Source organism: Vicugna pacos, chromosome 13 (genome assembly GCF_048564905.1).
Source record: "Vicugna pacos chromosome 13, VicPac4, whole genome shotgun sequence".
NCBI classification, from domain to species: Eukaryota; Metazoa; Chordata; class Mammalia; order Artiodactyla; family Camelidae; genus Vicugna; species Vicugna pacos.
The window spans coordinates 16340596-16365315 of record NC_132999.1 but is presented as its reverse complement, the minus strand read 5'-3'; the positions used below and the strand labels follow the sequence as shown (position 1 = coordinate 16365315).

Genomic DNA, 24720 nt, shown 5'->3' with positions numbered 1-24720 from the left:
AGCAGATCATAGATTTGAAAGAATCAGTAAAGCTAACATTTGAAATAGAGTAGAAGAAGAAACAGAGGCACCATGTCTTCTCTGAAGGGCCTTAAATGAATTTCTCTACTCTGGAATGGGTGAAAGCTACTTCAACCAACCACTGTACCCTCTCAGAGGTTCTTGGAAGAGAAGAGGTGAAAAGGAAAGGAAGTGACATGGAGTGCCCTCTTTCTCCCTCCCCCAAATCCAAACTTGGATTTACTGGAAAAGATTAGCTGGACCTTGGTGTTACTGGTTAGAGTGTGCTTAAAAGTTGAGGTCGAGTGACATTAGCAGCTCTGAGGCAATGTCTGATGCTCTAGAATTACCTAGTTGATGATTTCTCCAGACTTATCTAATTAGTTGGAATTTAGTTTGTTATGTTTAATTAAAAGTTCCTGTGGTTCTTGAAATCCCCCGTGTCTGGCATCACTGACACTTGATACAGATTGCTGGGATTAAAACAAAATAGATTCCATAGGGATATGAAGAAAATTTATATAGAAGAATTCTTCTCATTAAAGATGATTTTAAAATTTACCTTTTTAAAATCATTGTCTGAGACTGTATACATACACAGTATCTCTTTGACAATGGTGGGACAACTTCATTCTCTTGAGTGCTTTAGCCTTTGAATCGTGTGGAAAAGGAGTAATTTTTGACATGACAGGAGGCTACGGGATGGGTTTATCCCTCAGATGACCTGGAGAGCTGTTCAATTCTGGCTTAATTCTTATCAATAGCACATGGCTTATCCTCTGAGAACTTTTTTTTCCTGGTGGAAAGGATCTGGTAAATTAGTTTACCCCCTTGTGCCTCTGTTTTCTCATTGTAATATATCAATAATAATTATAACTACCCCAACAAGTTTTTGTGAGGAGAAAATGAATTACTTGTGTGAAGTGCTCAGAATAGTGCCTGGCAACAAGTGCTTAATAAATGTGAATAATTATTATTATTATTGTCACTTCAGAAGAAGAAGTTATGATGCTGGGGTGAGAAAGAAAAGAATCATTGAACTAGGTGGAACTGAGGACAATGGTGGCCCCAAATTATGTTCTCCCTTTTCCATGCCCTCTGCAATGTGTCTCTGCAACTTCTCCTATCAAGAGATGGGGGTCTATGTCGGTGCCAGCCGACAATCGATCAGGTCCAGGAACCTGTGCTGCAGGACTGAGAAAAGAAAGACAAGACTAGAAGGTGGGGTTGAGAGGGTCTCACTCTAGCCCGCAAGACGCTAAGCCAAGAGTGGACCTCGGGTTTATTTCCAGCAGTTAATTTATATGATTTTAACCCATTACTTCATGCATTCCTGCACGTAGGCAACGGTATTGTTTTTATGATATATTAACAATGTGTACTAAAATCATTAACTTGTGTATTGTTACGTACATCATTATTGTTTATAGTTCTCATCAATCAAGACTAACCGTTCCCCAAGAGCTAAAATCATTAATTAAGGTTATTGTTCCTCTAGGCTAACATCGTGACTTGTGTATAGGTAACTCAGGTGATTGTTACTAATATCACTAACTTGTGTGACTTGTGTATTGGTAACTCAGGTGATTGTTACTAATATCACTAACTTGTGTGACTTGTGTATTAGTAACTCAGGATGTTCCTCTGGCTCCAAACACACCTGGCGCATTCCTCAAAGGGGTGGCGGGACAGAGATTGTCTTTGTTAGATCAACCTCAGAGCCTGACGCCCTGCACTTTGGGAGTTTAGGCCCAGTCTCTGTGCTCGGCAGTCCTCAGGTCATGAGTGGCCCCCCGCAGGTCTATTTCCCAACTCCTTGAATCTGGGCTAGTCTGTTCCTTAGACCAACAGGACACAGTAAAGGGAATGGGTATCAGTTCCAGGTCTAATCCTCTAGAGTCATTGTGCAATTCTACTCTGTGTCTGGGGACTTCGACTCTGCCATGGGAAAAAGCCCAGGCTAGCCTGCTGGAAGGTGAGAGACTGAGTAAAATGGAGACAAGTCATCTCAGCTGAGGTCATTCTAGAGCAGGAAAGATCAGAAAAATTATCCTTCTGAGCCCTGCTAAAATTGTTGAACTACAGAATTGTGAGCTAAATAAATGGTTGTCATTTGAAGTTTTTAGATTTTGAAGGTGGTTGTTTAATGCAAAAATAGCTACTTGATAGCTTGTAATTAAAGATGAGGGACAGATATCAAGTGACAAATATTTGTTTATTTGCTACTCTAAGCTTACTAGCAGCTGGCTAATACTACATAACCTATTGTCATAGAGTTTTTTTTGTTTGTTTGTTTTTGTTTGTTTGTTTTTTTTACATTTTTTATTGATTCATAATCATTTTACAGTGTTGTGTCAAATTCCAGTGTTCAGCACAATTTTTCATTCATGGACATATACACACTCATTGTCACATTTTTTTCTCTGTGATTTATCATAACATTTTGTGTATATTTCCCTGTGCTATACAGTGTAATCTTGTTTATCTGTTCTACAATTTTGAAACCCCAGTCTATCCCTTCCCACCCTCTACCCCGCCCCCCACCCCGGTAACCACAAGTCTGTATTCTCTGTCCATGAGTCTATTTCTGTCCTGTATTTATGCTTTGTTTTTGTTTGTTTGTTTGTTTTTGTTTTTTAGATTCCACATGTCATAGAGCTTTTAACTTGGCATAGACTTTAAAGATTTCTTGGTAGAAACTCCTTAGTTTACAGATCAAGAAACTGAGACTCAAAGAAGTTTAGTTATTTGTAAAAGGTCATATAAGTAACTGTAAAGCTAGATTTGCAAAGTGATAGAGTAATAAAAAAGAATGAGGGCAAATGCATATGGATTTTGGAAGCAAAGTAAAGGAAAGTGCTCAGAAACTTTTTATGAGAGAGAAGAGAATGCAACCATGGACAGCTTAGGAGAGTAGCTCTGCATGACTAGGGTGTTATGCATCATTACCAGTAGACATGTACCTCCTAAATTCTCTCCACTCAAATAGTCTCAATGTTGGATGAGAGTGAACTCACCCTGTTGGAGTTTTAGGTATAACCAGAGGCTACTGACCTGGAGGACCAAATTTCCTTGAAGTTTCTAAAATATTCATGTACATAGTATAACTTGTTTATATAAACATGTATTTTTCTCTTCCAAAATTTCATGACAAACTGATTCTGCAGAAAGATGAGTCCTATTTGTCCTATGTTTTCAGTTATGTCTTGGCATATGATCTTGAGTTTTGTTGGAAAAGCACATTAGATCAAGGTAAGGTGGTCAAGCAAAAAAGCATATTTTATATACTAATGATACAGCCAAGGGTGAAAATTCACAATGCCTCAGTTCTCTCTGTGGGGTACCTGATTGTGAGTCCTCTTTATTTCACCCCCTCTGTAAATATTTACTGAGCACCTTCCATGTTCCAGATACTGTTCTAGGTCTTGGAGATTATTTTTTTAAACAAGGATATACTATTCCAATTGTGATTCAAAACCAAAAACAATAGCTTCTGTTTTTTTTCCCTTCTTCCCCAAAGAAGGTGCAAAAGAAGCAGCTCTCATGATCCAGATTCACTTTCAAAGGTAGCCAAAAGCAAGAAAGACTTAGACAAATAAACAGCTCTTTGGCAAAGGTCAGCAAGACACTGGCTGCAAATGGGGTGTAATCTACATTTCTGTCTTGTCATCCACATGTTCATGGCCCCCACCCCATCTCCCTGACTGCTGGTTGCCTGCACATGCAGGCCTGACAACCTGCGTGCACTGATGGGAGAAAAGCGAAACTCTCAGGATACAGGATTAGACAAACAAGAAAGCAATCGCTGTCCCTGGGAGGGAAAAGATCAATAATTAGTGAGTCCTCAGAACCAAGTTCACAAAAGTTGCAATCCAAACAACAAATGTCTACGAATGTTTTTCTCCTGTTAATCTAAATTTGGAAAAGATAAGACGAAGGGACTTTTACCACCCTCATATGATTGAACTCTGCAGACAGGAATCTGAGAGGCTGCCTTTGGTAAGAACTTTTACCTCAGCCAGCTTTGTCAGAGGTCCTGCATTTCAGCTAAATTCTCCAGAGCAAGTAGGGTACCTCAGCTAGTTCATTCTCACTGCTACAAGTCCAGGGGAGGAAAAAAAACTCTCTTCCTCTAGCCATTTTAAGTTCCTGAGCTGGGGCCCTGATAATTAGACTGGCCAAAGACAGATTAACAAATGAAAAACAAAGAGAAGCTTATCAACATGTGCACTGTGCATGTACACATGAGAGCACTCAAAGATGAGCAACCCAGAACGTGGTTAGCACTTGAGTTTTTATATCATCTTAGGTGAGGTAAAGGGGTAAAGGGCTTCTGAGGAGAGTAGTTAGTTATGGGAAGGTGGCCAGAAAAAGTATGATAAACAAGGGTTGCTTAATAAGGTTTGTTAACCAGTTTCTTTTCTTTCTTTTTTTTTTTTTGGGGGGGGGTGCCTTCTCCATTGATGTGTTGTTAAGAGTTCTCTTCCTGGTACAGGAAAAGGAGACATCTTTATAAATGGAAAATTTCCTCATAAATGTAAATTTCCTTTACAAAAGGGAACTTTGTGCCCTAATTTTGAAGCTTTTGCTAGGTGTTCTGGTTCTACTGGCCTTTAGCTGAAAATAACCCATATCCCAAAGGAGGATATTTTTTGGTGGTGTATTCTGGTACCATACAAGACAGAGCAGCAATAAACCCCAAACTCCTTGCTCTCAAGGAGTATATTAATTTCCTGCTGTTCATTATCACAGTTAGTGACTAAAACAACACACATTTATTATCTCATGTTTCTGAAGGTCAGAAGTCTAAACTGGTTTCATAGAGTCACTTTCCCTCTTAAGTTTCTAGGAGAGAATCTGTTTCTTTGATTTTTCCAGCATTTAGATGCCATTAATATTCATTGGCTTGTGGCTTTTTCCTGTATCTTGAAGACAGCAGCACAGCATCTTCTCTGTCTTCTGCTTCCATCTTCACATCTCTGTTTTTGATCTTATCTTTCTTTTACAAGGGTTCTTGTGATTATATTGGGACTACACAGATAATCCAGGATAATCTCTCTATCTCAAGATTCTTATTTCAATCACATTTGCAAAGTATTTTTTTTTATAATATGAGGTATTATAATCACAGATTATGGCATTAGGACTTTTATCTGGGGGTCTGTTATTCAATTTAACACAAGGAAGTTACATTTTAGTAAAGTTAATTCTTTGTAAGATAAAGTCCAACTTCTCGAATACATGTCGGATAAATTTTTACGATGTTCTTCCCAGCAGTATCTCCAGTAACTCCCGGCCTCAAATACACAGCTCAGCAATCCTGATCTGCTTCTACTACCCCTCCCTCAAGAACACATCTGCTATTTTGCACCCTCGTGATCTGTTCCTGTCTACACTACCCTAACCCTCCCATACCCTGTCCCTACATCCCTGAACCTTCTGTCTGACAAAATACTCATCTACGGCATCACTTTACCTAAGAAATGGTGCCCCTTCCATTTATTTTCCAAAGACCCTTTACCTGCCTCTACTATGGACTTGATCACACTATATTAGAACTGTTTGTGTTGGTTATCTTGCTCCATTAGTTGAAAACTCCTTGAGAGTAGGGAGTATATGATTCATTTCTCTAGCTTCATCACTCAGCATGGTACGTGGCACACAATGGGGGCTTAAGAAATGTCAGATGAATAATTTCATCACTGAAATTAACTATAGTAATTATGAGAGAAAGGAAGGAGGGAAAAATTGAAGGAGTTTTTATCATGAGTTAAGAAAGTTTGTTAAAAAGCAGCTTTCTCTGCTGTGCCTAGAAAAGGAATAGCAGACAGGGCAGAGATGAGATGAGATATATATGACTCACAGGCAGTGATGATAACAAGAGCCAGAGGCACTGCGGCTTCAGGGCTGCTCCTCTCGGTTGGGGTGCTTTTGATGTGTGCCTGCTTTGATCCCTGCTGTGTAGCTATGGCCCAGGATGTTCTGGAATGAAGAAAAACTACTTACTGTTTCCTGTTCTCAAGGTCCAGAGTGTGTTAGAAAAGAAGCACTTGGGGAGGGGGTTGGTTTTTCTGGTGGCAAAATAAAATTATTTCCCAAAGGTAAACAGTCTCTCCAACAAGGCTGAGAGCTGAAGCAGAAGGAAAGATTCAGAGAGGACATCGCAGCAGGCAGGAGAGAAAAGCTGAATGCAACATAAAAGCAAAGACAAGATTAAATAGAAAAATGCAGAAGAGCAGCAGCACATGGGTGAGGTCAGCTAAGCTGTACTAGTAATGGACACAGTGGGACACTGGGCCACACACAGAGGGATTTTGTCAGCTTCTTGGACAACACATGGGAACACAGGTAATGATATTTCAAGCACCTTATACTAAGGAAAAGGACAACACAGCTAACAGATCATGACTGGGGAAAAGAGACACAGAAATACACTGCCACCCCTCTGTGTATGGGAAGCCAATTAGAACTCTCATTTGTGTAGTTTATTTTTAGAAGCATAACTTTTTTTATGAATTATGCCCAAGTTAAATCATCCTTATTAAATTTAACTGAGATGTGGATTCAGTTATTCTCAAAACTGCTTTTTAAAATAGAGCTTCCATTTTAGAACTTTTCTAAATTTGTGTAATAGTCAGATCCTACTGATCATCTCAACTAACCTAGTGTAAATGTTCTGCTTTAATCTCCCCAGACTGGTAGAGAGAGAAAGGAGATATATTATGAACTCTCATAAGAAGGGAACAAGCTTTGGAGAGTAATTGTTAGAAGGAAAATCAAGCACTGTGATGCTGCACATATTCAACAGTTTAGGAGTAAAAATCTGGGGCTGTACCTAAGCAAATATCTGATGGACTTGATTCATAAAGGAAGCACTTTCCAAAATATGCTGTATTTTAGGGTTAATTATCCAGCCCTGACATATGGGTATTCAGTGGGATATATAAGTGGGGGTCAGTCACTATAGTTCTTCTACAAAAGCCTAAATCACAAGATTTAACACATCAGAAGGCAGAGACCTTGTCTGTTGTATCTACCACTAGAAGAGTTCCTGTACATTGTGGATACTCAAAAAATAGTTGAAAATTAGTATAGAGAAGCTGAGGCACTGAATCTATGAAATTTGTGCTTGTGAATGGTGATAACAACTAGGGTGAAAATCATGATTTTCTAAAGACTTGCAGCCTTTGAGGCTTGCTTCTGTGATTTAGTCCTAGGAGAGTTAGTATTAATAGTTACTTTTTTTCAGTTCTATTGTGTACCAGATATTGAGCTAGACAATTTAGATACATTGTTTCTAATCCTTAGAGTAACTTCCCAAGTTAATAATATTATATTTGTTCTATAGATGGGGAAATATGCTGTGAAAAATTAAAACAACTTTCCCAAAATTACTTAACTATTACATGGCAGAGTAGTAACTCAAATCTACATTTGACCACTAAATCAATGTGTTTTACTCATACCACACTATCTCTAATAATGTTATATTTTGAAAAATTTTATTCCTTGTAATAAAATTAGTGTATGTTCATGAGTATAAATTTGGAAAATGCAGAAATGTATAGGGAATAAAAATCAGTGATGATACCTCCTTCACTGTTTTGTAAACATATGGCAATACAATTGACTCTCATTATTTGCAGTGATGTTTCTATAAACCATGAACACTGAAATAGTAAATCCTGAACCTCTGCTCCTAGGGGGATTACAAGGTTAGGTTCCTTTGAGCCTTTGGTCATGTTTTTATCAACTGATCAATCTATAACCTTGTCTTATGTATGTTTCTGTTTAAAGACACATTATTTAATGTGTATTGTTGATTCATTAGCATTTAACTTACAGCCAACAGCACTATAACTTATGCCTGAAAGAAGCTTACCTAACACATGAATTTGCTCCATCACGACCCTGTTGTAGTTAGGAACAAAAGGCAGCACTTCAAAACTATGCTTGGGGTTGATTTTAAAGAGTGAAATCACCTACAAAAAACACAAAAATGAGAAAAACATGGCACTATATAGCCTGTGAAAAGGATAACTGTTTACAGCATGAGAGCTGAAAGAAGGCAGAGCCTCACCTTGTTCAACCTCAGCTGGAAACATGCATGTCACATGATCAGATATTGTGTCACTCTGGGCAAGCCCATGAATGGCCATGACAATCATAGTTGACTACATAGAGCCAGCAGCTGAATATCAGCCTCTGCTTCCTGAGAGCATAGATCTTAGGCAATGTATTCTATTCTTAGCAATTTTGAAGAAAATTATATTCAAATTCCTTTGAAAGTATATACTGTGATTTCAGAGAAAATTTATCCCAAATCTAAACTGTTCAGTTAAGCCTTCTCTTTCTGTCTCGTTTCATCTAGAAGCAAAGATTTTTGAGGGTTGAGGTGAGGAGAGGACATTATCATTCACTTTTTATATAAGGATAATCTCATATATTTTCCTTTTCCAAATGTTTAGATTTATTAGTGTTTCATTTTGAAAAAAGTAATGTTGTACATGACAGAAATTAAAACAGTTCCAAGGATATAAACATGAAGAAAATAAGACTCCTCCATATCCCCCAAATTCAGCAATCACCATTTATCAGTTTCTTATAAATACCTTGCAGAAATATTCTATGCAATTAATTACATATATATATATACATATATATATATATTTACATTTTAAAAGACATACAAATGGAAAGGCATACAACATAAATGGATAATAAGTATCCTAGGAAGACAGTTCTTCAAATCCCATTTTCTCCAAAAAAGGTAATGATATATTTTATAACTCTTAAATGCACTGGGCACAAAGACAACAAATGGTCCTGAGATTTTTGTTTTAATTTTAAGGAAAAGAAAAAGGGAACTATTATCAGTTGGGGGCATAATGTATGCACATTCTATGCTAGGTACTTCATATATTTTATGTTTTGAGTTCTCAAAGATAATATGAAGGAAGTATTATCCCCATTTTATAAATACAAAAACTGCATCTCAGAGAAGTTAAATTTTTTTAATGTCACATAACTGATAAGCAATACAGACACAATTAGAATCCAGTTCTGCATGATTCTAATATCTATATTCATTCCATATATATTCTAGATCCTACACATTCTGTTTAACATTTGAATTAGAAACATGGATATGAGAGTTGATATTACCTGAGTGGTTAAAAGATCCCTAATGAGGATCTGTACCTATAAGTTCACCCTTGCACCCTTCTTAAATCTGTGATTAATACCATTTTGTACTAGACATCATAAACCATATTCAGAAGGGTCAAGTGTCTTTTAAGAAAACACCAGACTAAAAAGAGCTGCATCAGAGGAGACCTGCAGATGGCACTGCTGCCCACAAATCATTGAAACCTAACTTACTAATAGGTTTCTTAAAAAATAAGTAAGCAATTATATTCACTTACTCCTAAAGTTAAATTTCAACCAACAGCTGAGTGATTTTTAAATTGTGTAATTCCTTCGAATTTATGATTTGATGTTGAAACTTAATTTTCTGCCTAATGAACAAGGGATGCAATGTTTAACAGCACTCCAGCCTAATAACATGTGGAATATAAATCTGAGTGGAGGGGACATGTGAATATTAAGCTGAGGGAGAGAAAGAAATTTGGACTCTTTGCTTGAACATAAAGTGCTCACCTAAGATCACTTAAGTGTAAGGAGACAGGTCAAAACCTCTAAAATCTAAATATGGATGCTGTCTTTAGAATTTCCAAGTTATAAATCAGAAAGCTGATGAAAATCCACAAAAACTAAAGTCTAAGACATTGTACATACTGAGCAAGAATGCAGGTCTTTTCACTATACTTTTACCGTCATGAACTTTTAAGAAAAATTGTTCCTAATCTTTCATCCTAACCAATTACATAAGCTTTAGAAGATAAAAAGAGAGCTATTTTCTTCTGAGTTGTTAAGAGACAGTTTTGGAAACAGAATACTCCACGATTTCATAGGGTTGTATGTGGTTGATGTATGTGGTTATAGGTGACAAACTTTTTCATTTCCAAATCATTTATGATAAAGACATTACTTTTTAATAAATCAGTAAATAATAAAGTAAAAAATAACCCAAAACATGAGTTCTCATAGCCTCTCTCGTATTAACACAAACCCTTTTCTTAGTTTGTCTGCTTTAATGCTAGGGTTCCCTTGCAGTGAGTGTGAGGTGTTCTCCACAATCTCCACTCAGTGCTGATTCATTCATTCCCCAGCCGTCAGACATATTGGCTGCACTCCTCTTTAGGAACGGTGCTTGGCTGAAGGGAATTGCCTCACTCAAGGTTCCACTTCCTCCTGAATCAACCCATATTCAATGACTGGTTTATCTGAAGGTTACAAAGGCCCAGCCCCTTCCAATTTGGGATAATTCTGAAGCCCCATCCCAGGTCCAGAGCCCTGCTCTGGATCAGCTGAGGCCTGTGTGTGATTGCATTGCAGTTCACCTTTTTCTTTTGCCTCATCTCAATTTCATTTTCTTACAAGTTGTTCCCAAGTGTACGACTCAGTAACACATAAACATTTGTCACAGTTTTATGGCAAACATAACCTAAGACAGAACTAAGACTAGTCCTAGGAAGCTGACTAGAATAGAATTTTGGATCTGCACCACCAATGGCTGGCTTCTAATGTGGGGACTATCACTAGTGGTTGGTGGAGTACTGATAGTTCCTGCCAAAATCTAAAATAATCTCTCTTGTCTTCTGGTTGGAAGTTTTTTAAAAAGAAGTCTATCATTCTTACTTTTCCTCTGTACAAATTTTGTTTTTTCTGAATGCTTTTAAGATTTCCCTCTTTATAATTAGTTTTCAGCAACTTGATTGTATGTGCCTTGGTGTAAGTTCATGTTTCTTTTAGTAGGAGTTAAAGAGTTTGAGTTCCTGATCTTTGTCACATTTAGAAAACATTCAGACATTATTTTGGGCCAATAGCTTTTCTGCCTCCCTTTTTCTTCTTTTGTTGCTAGGTTCATATTGCATATGTTACTCAGTTTCCTATTTTCACACAGCTCACTGAGATTCTGCTCTTTTTTTTTTTTTTTTAGTTTTGTTTCCTTTATACTTTATTTCGGGTAGTTAATATTGCTGTTTTCATCAATTTTTTTTCTGCTGTCTAATTTGCTCTTAATTTCATTCCATGTATTTTTCATTCTGAGTATTGTATTTTTAATCTCTAGAATTTCTATTTTAATCTTTTTTTATATTTTCCATTTCTATCACCATATTCCTCATTTTACATATAACCCAGAATATATTTATGTTTAACATAACTCTGTTAAAGTGTCTGTTAATTTCATCATCTCTGCCATTTCTGGGTATATTTCTATTGATTGCATTCCCCCCGGTTATGAATATTTTTTTTGTTTCTTTGCATGTCCGGTTATTTTTGCTTGAATGTTGGACATTGTGATTTTTACACTGTTGAATACTGGATTTTGTTGTATTTCTTCAAAATTCTGAAATTTTTTTGTTGTTGTTGTTGTTCTGGCACACAGGACGTTACCTGAAGAGCAATGTGAACATTTTGAGGCTTGTTTTTAAGATTTATTAGGGTTAATCTATAGCAGATTTTTTCTGGGGCTAATTTGGCCCACTACTGAAGCACAGCTCTTCAGAAGACGCTACCCATGCCGCGGGTATTAGTCCTCACTATATTTTAGCTGATGAGAACATTAACTATTCCCAGATCTGTGAGGTGTAAGGATTGTTTGGTATACTGCTTTCCAGTCTATTCTTTCCTTGGTCTTGTTTTTCAATACTCAGCCGACTTCCTTCACCACTCTCCATGCCAATTAATACTCAACAGAACCTCTAGACCACTCTGCAGATCTCAGAAGGTTTTTTTCATCTCTTGTTTTGTTTTTGCAGCTCCCTCAGTCATCCTGAACTCTGATCTCTAGCTCCTTAATGCAATGAGACACTAGGTTTTATTTTGGTTCCCTCTCCCTGCACTGTGGCCTGGCAACTGCCTGCAGGCAGTAACCCGAGGAAAATCATAAGGCTTACCTCCTTTGTCTTCCTTTTCTCAGGAATAAGTCTTATATTACCTGTAGTCCAATGTCTAAAAATAGTCATTTCATATACTTTGGTCTTCTAGTTGCTTATGGAAGGGTAATTCAGAGACCAACTAAGGTATGCGAGGCTAGGCTTTGAAACAAAAATTGTTTTTATAATGAGCAAAAGTCTATACTATTTTCAAATATCTTATACATTGTGTATACATTCTGAGAAATTTTCAGGAGAGATAAAAACAGCTATTCTGTATATTTTTTCCCAGTTCTTAGAAAATAAGATTCTTAGTTAACACAAAGCTAATTCTGAGTTAATAAAGGATTCTTAGTTGCTGTACTTTATTGTATTTAGAGCTGTTAAGTTTATTCCAATGAACCGACTTTTAGAGTTCAATATTAAAACCAGCCATCCTTCATTTCTCTCCTACAAATGTTTCATTTCAATAATACCACCATACGCATACACATATACATACGTGCTCTTTATCTTCAAAGTCAAAGGGTGGTATATCTGTTGGAGAGGTACACAGACTGCCAGGATATAAAATTCTGGAACCAACTTTAATTCCACCAAACACGAGGTAAAAAAAGACATAACCACTCACAGAATAGAAAATATATTGTGAGATTTGAGGAGAGACATTTGGAAGGGAAGTTTTAACCAGCAGAGATCTTGTCAAACTCAATATAAGAAAGAACTTAGAAACTGAACTTGGGTTTGCTAAGTTAAAGATTTAAATATACTGCCTTTCTTGATTACAATAACCACTCCGTTAGATAGATATTGTTATTCACATTTTATAGATGAGGGAAATCATTAAGTTTTCCAAGGACAAAAAGCTAGTCAATAGCAAATTCCTTGTGCTTTCCACTACTTAGTGCTAGATAAATAGACAGTATATGAGGAGAGTGGACCATTAAATGACAATAGTTAACAGAAGCTTTTGGGGATAGTTGGTGGCAATAACTTCTGAGACCAGAATTACAATTTCCTATACATTTACATTGGTTTGCTAGATTATTTCACACCCTCTCTCTTCAAATGTGCAACATCTTCCCCACCACACTTTACTCTCAGTGTTGACTTTGATTTTCTGAGAAAGTAAAAACAATTAGAAGAGACTTTCTATAAGCCCTCAACATCAAATGAACCCAACAATACTTGAAATTAAAGACTGCCTTTTTTTCTGATAGAATGGAATCTGTCCATGATCTACACAAAGGCTAAGCCCTCTATTTGTGTAATGAGTCCCATATACTTTCACATACTCAAGGATACTGCCTCTGAAGATATTCATGCTTTCTTTCCTCATCAAATTTTCCTTTTATACTAAACCAAATATTTTCAACCAGTAGGTACAATCAAAACTTTTGTTTCATAACTAAAAAAATAGTTTAATAAGACTCACCAATTGTTCACAATTTTGTTTTGGTTCCTTTCTGCCCAAAGCAATTGAGGGGACTATATTTTTGATAAGATCTCTTTTAATGCTATAATTTTAGGTGTTTCTAGTAATAATTGCTAATATTTAGAGTACTCATTTTATGCTAGATACTGTGCTAAACTCACAACACTCTTAAGACAGGTAATATTAAAATCTTTATCATACAGATAAGAAAACTAAGACTTAGTGAAGTCAAATAACCTGTCTGAGGTTACAGAGTAAATAGCACAGTAGGATTCAAATCTGGCTTCAGAATCCACATTATCAAAGTGATAAACCATGTATTTCGTAATCTCAATTGCATGCACATTAATGAAGATGAAAGTTTACTATGTCTATATAATATCTATATGTTTAGTATCAATCAATAAATACAAAACCAAAATTAAATTGTTATAAAACCCACAATAATTTTTATCTCAATATGCAATAAAATTCACTTTATTACATACCTTTAAACAGGAAAAGTTTAGGTATACAAACACCTTGAAAATAATTCTAATTCAGTCCAAGATATTTATAGTTAAGGTTTCTGGGCAAAAGGTATAGTTATCATTTTCTGTCCAAATTTTTTCAATAAAAGTATTAATTTCAAATGGAATCTTGTCATTTTATAGTATGACATTACACTGAGAAATCAAAACAGTCATTGAACAATAAGTATTACATCTCATGTGTTATGTATATCTTTACATGCAGAAACAGGTATTTAACAATTTTCAGTAAAATTGGGAAGAAAAACTGCTTCAAGTTTGTACCAAGTTGGTCATGCAGAAGCTTGGAGAACCTTGTATTAAGATGAAAGGCGCCAAAACATGGAAACAACCTTAATGTCCATCAACAGGTGACTGGATAAAGAAGATGTGGTATATTTATACAATGGAATACTACTCAGCCATAAAAACCGACAACATAACGCCATTTGCAGCAACATGGATGCTCCTAGAGAATGTCATTCTAAGTGAAGTAAGCCAGAAAGAGAAAGAAAAATACCATATGAGATCGCTCATATGTGGAATCTAAAAAACAAAAACAAAGCATAAATACAGGACAGAAATAGACTCATGGACAGAGAGTACAGACTTGTGGTTACCGGGGTGGGGGGGTAGAGGGTGGGAAGGGATAGACTGGGATTTCAAAATTGTAGAATAGATAAACAAGATTACACTGTATAGCACAGGGAAATATACACAAAATGTTATGATAAATCACAGAGAAAAAAATGTGACAATGAGTGTGTATATGTCCATGAATGACTGAAAAATTGTGCTGAACACTGGAATTTGACACAACACTGTAAAATGATTATGAATCAATAAAAAATGTAAAAAAAAAAAAATGAAAGGCATTTATATTTTCATTTTCTTCCAATGAAATAAAAAGTCATTATGCCACCAGCTTGACATTTTATTTACAGGCAGTATTTAGGGCACTCATTCTTAAAGTCAGCTAAATATTGGAATCACCTAGAAAGTTTAAAAAATACTGATGCCTATATGCCAGCCCTTAAAGTTTTGATTTAACTGGTATAAGGTAGGGCCTGAGTATGTATTATTTTGAAGCTCTTCAGGTGATTCTAACATGCAACAATTTGAAAAACACTAGTTTAGAGAACTGTTCCATAATCAAAAAAGGCTAGTCTTCAGCTGAAGGAATCCTCATAACTTGATTTCAGGGTGTGTACTGTTATTGTAGGTATCTGACAGGTATATCTCCCTTGATGAAAAAATAAATACTTTAGGGAAGAGATTTTCTATTTTATTCATCATTGTTTCTCCATATCTTGAAGAATGAAAGGTACATAGTAGTTGCTAAATAAATCTTTTGAATGAATACATGATTGCATTATATTTCTTTCACAACTCCATCTTTTAGTAGATTCATGAGCATGAGAATGCATAACATATTCACTGAAAAGAATGAAAGACTGAAGCAGTTGGGATAAATGTTTAAGGCAAACCAAAACCCAATAATATATATATATATATATATTTAAAAAACACATACATATATAAATAGATCAAAAGCAGGAAAAGAATATACAAAAGAGTGCAACATTTAGCAGGTGAGAGTTTTTTCAAATATTGTTCACAGTCTTAAACTTAGAAACAAAAGTAATCCTAAACAACTAGTTCTTTAGGTTAATACCCATAAGCACATGTGCCAATAAGTTATTTTCTTTTAAAAACAGAATTGCAGCTTAATCTTGATAAGCACATGTCAATTTTCAAAATTCAAGTAAATAAAATTTTAGCAAAGAAAATGATAGCTTTTCCAGACAGTCATATAGAAAAAAAAACTTATTTCTGGTTAAGATATCTGCTTAAAAACTATTCCTATTTGCTTTCAGTTGAGATTCACAAGTTTAGCAGTTTCACATTGATAAAAACTATTTTGGCACCTCCTTACAATAATGTGTTTTATTTAGAAAAACCTTGTTAATAAATAGACTTCCTTTTTAGTAGCTGGATTCTTAGATATGGCTTGATTTACCAGAGTTTCACAAGTATTACATAATTTTCAATTCAATTAGTATCTTAAACTACGAAACTTTGGTTTTCTTAAAATTAGCATTGGTTGCTTGATTGTAGGTTTGTCACCAAAAAGTGCTGCTTCACTCTCAGAGGTTGGAAATCTTTTCTGATATATCAAGGGATATTCCTTCTGAAACTTAAAAATGAGGTGAGGAATTAGAGCGTATTTAACATTATTTTCTTAGCTGAAGCCAGTGGTCAACATTTTATAAGGATTCAGTGCCTTTCTCAAAGATGTATCACAGAGAGGAGTATCCTTTCACTTTATCCTTGCTACTTCCTCTGCCTTCTCACATATGAAAGGTACACTGTAATATTTCTTAGATCCCAGATGTTCTTCATTTTCACTGATAAAGCCTATGAGGGTCACAAGGATCGAGTATATTTCATATTTCTTTGTCTCAGACATGGAATTGGATTTGCCAGAATCATGTGGCTACAGGGTTTTGCTGTAGAGCTAAAAATTCTAAATGGTAATAATGAGTCACTAAAAGCTACGTATTACAATCCAAATTTTGTAACTGTTTCTCCAGGTTAATGCATGCTATAATCATACAAAGTATCTGTTATTATTAAAATTTCAAGAGAGTAAAACCAGGCAGGTAGTCATACACAGCCTACATATATGATATTCAAAATCCAAAATCTTAAAATGAGAAATTAGATTTGAAATGGTACTAAATAACAATTAGCAACAGCATATTAGAAAATATTTACAATTGAGAACTTGCTCATTCTCTTACCTGTTTTAGTTTTCTCCTTTTATCCTTTAGAGGCAAACTCTTGTTTTTAACAATATTCTCTAAAAGTTCTGCAATTGCAGCTTGAGAGGTAGAAACTTTTTGTTCATCAAACTCCTGAGTACTAATTTGCTTACAGTATGAATATGTTGGCAAAGGAGCAATCAGTCCATCTCCAGGACTTTTAATCTGTAGTGAACAAAATTATAATAGTCAAATCTATTAATTCTGATCATGTTCCTATTTGGTAAAGTGTTCTTTGATAGGACTTAGTACCTATTATTTTGCCACCAACCATTCAACACTTTAAGAAAACTGTATTATGCAGCAAAGTAGCAGTAAGTCAGTAGGGTCTAAATCCCAGCTCTACAACCTACCAGATTTATAACCATCAGCAAGTTATTTAAACTTGTCTTGGTCAGTCTCTTCAACTATAAAATGGGGATGTACATGAGATAATGTATACAAAGTGTTTAGCATACAAAAGTAAATAGTTATCATCATTACCATTAACCATAACTTTAATTCTTTTAACTATAAAACAATAACAATGAAAGTGATATTTTAATTCATCTTAAAACATCGATGTTCTGAGACAGAAAAGTTAAAGTGTTCACCTTGCTTTTGAGATGTAAGAGCAAGAGTAGAGACCATAACATCTGTTGATAAGAGAAAGAAATTGTGGGGATAATTATAATTATGGTAAGTCGTGGCAATATGAGAATGGTATGTATGGGAAGAAACATGAATACATGTGCTGAACAGTCAAAGACTGAATATAGTAGACATCTATTGTTTTTTGGCTGCTTAGATTCCTTCTCTTCTTCTAACAGTTCCTTCCCATTCACTTCCAGTATCCTTACCTTTTTTGAAGAACAGATTCTCCTCTAATCGATGTAGCCCACTCAGTATGGCCTCTCTCTTCAACTGACTCCCCTTCAACCAACCAAAGGATGTGCATTTAAGTTAAGATTGGGCCAACCTGAGTCCATATCAAGAACTTTTCAAATTGGAGGTGGAAGAATGGCTTTTCTCTCCTTTGCATTATAAATGTAAGCCTAGGACTCAAGAGCTTTAATCAGCCATATTCCCCATCACATGAAGGAGCCATTTGTCAAATATAGGATCCAAATGGAGATAAGAGATGGAGGGATGAAAACAGAGTCCTATTACTATTTGAGTCTCCAAATTCAGTCTACATTCCTGACTTTTAGAGGTTATTTATGTGAGCTGATAAAATTTCCCTTTCTGATTAGGCTACTTTGAGATAAGTTTGCCACTTGCAACCAATTAATGCACAGTAAGATATACAATACATACATGGCCCTTCCTTAAGTAGTCAAGATGTTTCTCCACTGCAGTCTGTAAGTAAGAGGGTACTTGAAGAATTTCCTGATGATGATCCATTAAGAAAGAAACTAATCTTGAAGCAAGAAGCTCATCAAGATCTACTTCTTCTGAACAGCATAACACACACCGAGAAAAAGTGTGTATCATCTAGAAACATTTAAAGATGTGAATTAAAAAATTTGAAGTTTTATATAAATTAGAATATCAGTCATTCCTAGGTAGTATCATGCTGAAATATCGAGATAAAGTGATAAGCAGACTTCAGCTTAAAAATGAGGACACTTATATGCAGAAATCGATTGGGAATGAAGTTTAATAACAATTAGATATATGTATTTTTCAATTCCATCACAAAGATCTTCAAATCCTGTGATAAATTTTGTTTCAAAACTAATTTACTTTCATTCATGTCCATAAGACACACGCATGCATGCTTGCACATACAAGCACACACCCCAACTACACACCTCATTCTAAAATAATATCAAAATTTTATTTTAAATATTTTGCACATAATAGATGATGAACATATTTACTAAATTGAAAGATTTTTGGTTTTATTCCTACATGCAGGTTTTCCTATCTTCTTACATGTTCAGGCTTCAGTTTTTTTTACTCCTTTTTTCCTCAGTTTTGTAGAGCTCATTTATTCTAATAGCTTCAACTACCACCTCTCCAAAAAATACACCTTATGCCCTTCTTTCTACCAGGTTCATGTTTCCAATATTCTGTTGGATAAATTTCACTTGGCTGTTATATCCTCAAACTCAAAAAGTGTAAAACCAAAATATTTCCTAGCTTTCTAGCTAGGAGCTTTCTCAGTATCTTCTCTTACAAACTTCCCTATGCTTTTTAATGGCGCCACAATTACTCAGGAATAACTCTTCCTCTTTACATTAGGTCTGCCATGATAAAACTATTCATAAAGAGTGAAAGAATGGAACTTAGCTCCAGATTCCTTGCTATAAGAACATCTTGTAAACTGAAGCTGTGCTCTGAGAAAGTGGCAGTTCTTAACAGGAAGAGGGAGACCCACAGATAGAGACAGAAACAGGGAGGGAGATATTAGAGATTAGAAGTATCGTTTCAAGAGTTCATTTCCAATCAATGTCTGCATATCAGTGTATATACCCTCATCTTCATATACAGCCTATGACTGCTTCACAGTAGCTTCTCCCAAGTTCTTGCCCAAATGACAACCTATCTTAATTCACGTAACTCATTAAATACAACTTTCCCACTCCCACAATTGCTGAAACACTTTGATTTACTATACATGAATTTCCCATTAATCCTGTTTCACAGAATTATAGTGCCCTTAAGCTTTTAACAGTGGCTCCATCTCTTCCTTCCCCTATCAAACAGAATTGGCATAAGGCAATATAATATGGCCTGAGTCAATCAGTATGAATTGATATAGGATGAGTGAAGAGGCACAGTCCTCAAACAAAATGAAGACTAAACTGTGAACTATAATAGACTGGGCACAAAGGATTAATGCACCAAAATTCTGCTACTAGGAAAGGTTAAAAGTATTAAGAGATTTTTAAACTCAAGAATCCAGGATTTCATGATCGTGATATCACTCAAGTAGTACTTAGAAGGTTTGGATTTCTTTCTTTCTTTCTTTTTTTTTTTTTTTGGTTTATGAACCAGGGCTTATTCTTTCCTCAAGAACTCAACTTACCAGTGATCTTGTACCCATTGCATCATGAAGTTGGGGCATATCAACATTTTGACTCATTCGGGTAATCATGCGCATTAAAAGTTGAAGCTTTCTACGATTTGGTGGGGGAAGTAACAAACAACATAACTGTAGTGCATCGATGGCAACCCTCTCTAAATGAGGTTGCAGCAAACCTAGAAGGCAAAGTTACCCCCCCAAAAAATCATCAATGACACTAGTTGCTTTCATACTACCAGCATATACAATTATATAAAGAAGGCAAAATATTTTAATATTTCATTTAACTATTCCTAGAAATTACCACATTCCTCAAAAACATGGTAAGATTCTCATTATTTTCTTCATAATCCATTTGAGCATTAAAATCCTTCACTTATTAAATAAAGTGACTCAGAATAAGTGCAATTGAAGGCAAAGAAAATAAGTGCTTTAGGTAAGTAGAATAAATCTTGGTTATGCTATGACAAACTTTTTATAATAAGAAACTTTCCTTTTGGAGGAAAAAAAACTAAGCAATTTCAGAGAAGAAAAGCCAGGTAAGCAAAACAGGGTTAGTAAACACTAAAAGTTAATATCACATGCATTGAAAGCATCAACCTTACTTTGTGTGCCAGTCAACACAGAAGAAGTTGGAGGTAAAGAATTTTCTGAAAGTTCTACTGTACTTTTGCAGAGTCTTTTATTGACTGTGGCACTAGACTCTCCGAGTTCACCTTCCATAGCTGTTTGTACACTTGTGCTGCCTTGTCCAAGATTTGGTTTCATGATAATTTCGGCCACTGGCATATTAATATAACTATTCCTTCTTGTACTACTTCTTAAAAGCAAACTCTGAGATCTACAAAGCTGTTTTGACTTGCATTTCCCATTATATAATTCCTCTTGGTCTTGAACGGTCAAAGTAGATGTTCTCTTAAAACCAACACAGAGTGGCTTTTGAATACTTTCCTCTGAATGAAGATTCATTAGAGATTCCTGTTTGGTCTTAGACTCTAAAAATTGTTTATTATTTTGTCCTTCTATGTTCAGAACAGATTGATGGAAGACACTGGAGACCTCTTTACTTGAACTCCCTGGTAAATCTACAATTCCTTCTATCGAATAGCACCTTGGTTTGATGTTAGAGGATAGAACACGCATACTACTTAAGCCCATTAAATTATGACAGCTTCCTCCCATTATGTCATTAGCACTGGCTCTTCTGTTTTTTAAATTAACTAGCTGCATTTTCTTAGCATATTTTTCTTGAAATCCTTGATCACTTATCTGCAGTCTCTCAGTAGTATCTGATTCTTCTTTGTTTTTGTCTTTATGAAGCAGACTGAGAAGAAGACACTCAGTTGATTTGAAGGAATTCAGACTGTTTAAGTGAAGGATTTTTGAAGACTGTGGATCATCCTGGATTTTATATATCCCACTGGGTCTATCTGAAACTGTGACGTAGCCACAAACAACTACCAGAAAATGAAACAAAAATTAAGATGCAACTGTATGACAGTGGACAAAAATAAAACAAAAACAACAGTAAAGTTAAAAAAAAAGCATCACTATAGTATATATTGTTAGTACAGTACAAACAGCAGCTGCTTAATTCAGAAGTCACTTAAATAGGACACATGCAACATTCAGTTACAAAGTGCAAGACTGACTAGAGGTTTTTTCAATTTATGATATAAATAACTTTAAAATTTATGTCAACAATCTAAGTAAATGGATAGTCAAATACATTAAAAAAATCTGCCCTCAGTCTAAAAATACTAGAAAGCTTTTAATTATAAGGCAACAGTAGTATAACAAAATATATATATGCTCTTTGTCTCCAGTACCTGGTATAGAGCTCCTCAAACCCTTAGAATTTCCAGAGTGATAGAAGTCTTTTGTTATTAATAATGAGCCTACTTGAGCATGTCTGAGTTGATGTTAATGAAGCAGTTTAGGGAAGGCCTTGATTAGAAGGCTGGAACTTTTTGCCCTACCTAAGACCTCTCTGGAAGGGGTAACCGGGTGGTTAGTGGTGATGGCAGTGGAGATGAACTTAATAAACAACGACTAATGAGTTAATCAACCATGTCTGTGTAATAAAACTTCAATTAAAACTCTGAAACAACACAGCTATGGGAGCTTACCGATTGGTGAATATATGGACAGCGTGACATTCCTGGGGAGAACACAGAAGCTCTGTACAACCCTTACCCCCATTCCGTGCCCTATATATCTCTTCCGTTTGGCTGTTTCTGACTTGCATCCTTTATAATTAACCGGTAATCATTAAGTAAGGCACTTTCTAGAGTTCTGGGAGTCACTGTAGTGAATTACTAAACCTGAGGGGGGTTGTGGGAATCTCTGATTTAGAAGTCAGACAGGCAGAAATGTGAGTAAACCTAAGGACTCCATTGGCAACTGGTTTCTGAAGTGAGGGCAGTCTTGTGGAACTGAGCCCTTAATCTGTGGGATCTAAGTTAGCACTGGGTAGTTAGTATCCGAGTTGAAAGACGTGGTCCTTAAATTGTGGGGTCTGGGTTAATTTTGGGTAATTAGCATCAGAAATGAACTGAATTGTAAGACACCCGATTTGAGTGGAGAACCGATGTCAGGATGATATATTTGCATTATTATTATTATTATTTTTTGGAATGGCATATTTGAATTACTGGAAAACAACATAAAAGCAACCACAATATTCCTGATTTTTAAAATAATTTATAGCCTGCCACCTTCGTATTTAGCTATACTTTTAGATCTTTTAAATTACGGAGGACTTGGAAACTAATAAAATTAATTTAAACAAGTAAAAATCTATACATACCCAAAATGTTCACAAACAATTCATAATATTCAAAGGTAAGTAGAGGTTCAGGGAGATCCAGGAAATAATCTGCAATTGTTCTGAATACATCTCGTTCAAATCCAACATATGTTGGATTATTCATATCATTACTTCTTGGCCCTAAGTAGAAGGCCAAAAAAAAAAGGCAGAATTATCTTACATACAATTTTTAAACATACTTATAGAAAGCACAAAACCTGTATTTCTTTCATGAAGGAGCTATGTTTAACAAATTCTATCACAATTCAAAAATTTAAAGGGTTGTGTACATCTCATTCCTTCTCATTATCTTTTCACTAGAAATCTCTGTAAGCAATTAACATTTTGTTTCACTTTAATATTTATATGCCTGAGAAGTTGTATATAAAGTAAAATTCAAAATACATTTTAAAAGCATCAGGGAAGTTTTAATGGGATTTTACCACAATTCATTTTACAAAGCAAAGAATATCTGGACAGTGCAAATAATTCTTCCAAATTGTTCTTTGTAAATTTATATTTTCATGATTAAATTTTGCCTGACATGAAGCATACTATGAATAAGTTTAAATAATATCTTTATACTGCTATTCTATTAGCTTAACATCATTGAAATAATCATGCCAAATCACTAGTATTTTCCTCAGAAATAAGTTTTGATCTCATGTTATAGATGAGGAAACTGAAGCTCAGAGTAACTTGCTCAAGATGAAAGAGCTGTTGGAGGTAAAGCTAGAATTAGGACTTAGAGCAGTGTAAATTAAGAGTAAGGCCCAGGACCTTGAAGCCCAACAGCATTTAAAGTGTGGTCCACGGATTACATAATCAGAATCATTCAGTTAACCTATTAAACATATAATCTCCTCTATATAGACCAGAATGTATGGAGGTGGAGCTAGGAATAACTGATCTAAATATGTTTGCTTCTTGTTCACTAATGTAGTAGTTACCAAATATTGATCTGGGCATTTTTACTACAAGAATCTCCTGAGTTATGATTAAAAAAAAAGATTCCTAACATATTGAATCAACTGAATAAAAATCTTTGGTGAGTCTAAGTGATCGTGATATGCACTCAGAGTCATTATGCGATCTTCCAAATTAACACACACACACACACACACACACACACACACACACACACACACACACATGATAGCTTAAAGGCTAATAAGGGTTTTATGTGGAAGAAAATAAAAAGACTTTTTTTCTGAGGATATAACAAATATTCATAATATGCACAAAATAACATTTGATAATCATTAAAAGTTTTCTAAGACAGAAAATACTTTACTGGAATTAATATAGAATTTGCAGTTAGAGACTCTTGGTTTGAATACATAGCTCCTTACGTATTAGAAAACAGTCTAAGTTAGTTTTCTTTTCAAGAAAAAAAATTGGGAATCGTATACTGATCATTGAGTACTACACATCAGGATTACTGTGGGGGATTAAATAAAATATGAGTTAAAGAAAAGTCTTAATTAACAATGCCTATGGCTAGACGTATCTGTAAAATTGGAATCTGTAAGTTAGATCTTCAGGATCATTTATGCATAACATGGACTGGGAAGAAAAAAAACAAATCCCTAAACATAGGGCAGCAGAGAAATTCCTGGAAGCACACTATCTGAGTTGCTAATCATGAGCCCAGTTTTGAGAGAGAAGAGCAGTTAGGTAGAGGGAAGGTAAGAAAGAAAAACTCAAAAATCTTACGCTTCTAATCAGGATCTTTACTTCAATTTGATACAAATTTTCTATAACTAACATTATAGTAAATATTGCTATTCTGTTATTTTGTCATATTGACACCCAGTGGACAACAAGGGAATATATACTTATCCTAAATATTAATAAAATACTAACTTTACAAGAACTAGAAAAATACTTTTGTAACAAAATTATTAAAATACAATTTAACTTTTGATTATTTACAAGCACATACCTTTGCACATTTGAAAAACTGATTTTGAGAGCTATCAGGGTTTGTATTGGAATTGGTGTCCTAAATTACAAAAATTAATTATTACTGATGACTATGGAAAAAGCTTGAAGAATGAAATGCTAAAAAATTATCTGATTAGTGACAGATCATTTGTTTTCATAAACATAAAAAATCCCATTAATATA

General features: G+C 35.1%; 1 protein-coding gene across 6 annotated transcripts in view; it reads right to left on the bottom strand.

The window, feature by feature from the left end:
- Positions 1 to 24720, bottom strand: part of DEPDC1 (DEP domain containing 1) — a 36437-nt gene that overhangs the window by 3617 nt on the left and 8100 nt on the right. Inside the window, exons 7-13 of one of the 6 annotated variants that reach the window (XM_072974214.1) lie at positions 22591 to 22731; positions 20387 to 21238; positions 19785 to 19957; positions 18068 to 18244; positions 16751 to 16936; positions 7883 to 7911; positions 5864 to 5982 (exon numbers count right to left, since the gene is read on the bottom strand). In XM_072974214.1, coding sequence (XP_072830315.1) covers positions 5864 to 5982; positions 7883 to 7911; positions 16751 to 16936; positions 18068 to 18244; positions 19785 to 19957; positions 20387 to 21238; positions 22591 to 22731 — 1677 coding nt within the window. Of the gene's footprint in view, positions 1 to 5863; positions 5983 to 6134; positions 6185 to 7882; positions 7983 to 13898; positions 16144 to 16750; positions 16937 to 18067; positions 18245 to 19784; positions 19958 to 20386; positions 21239 to 22590; positions 22732 to 24720 lie in introns of those variants that run through there. The other 5 variants (XM_072974217.1, XM_072974216.1, XM_072974215.1 and 2 more) reach the window with 5 other exon arrangements.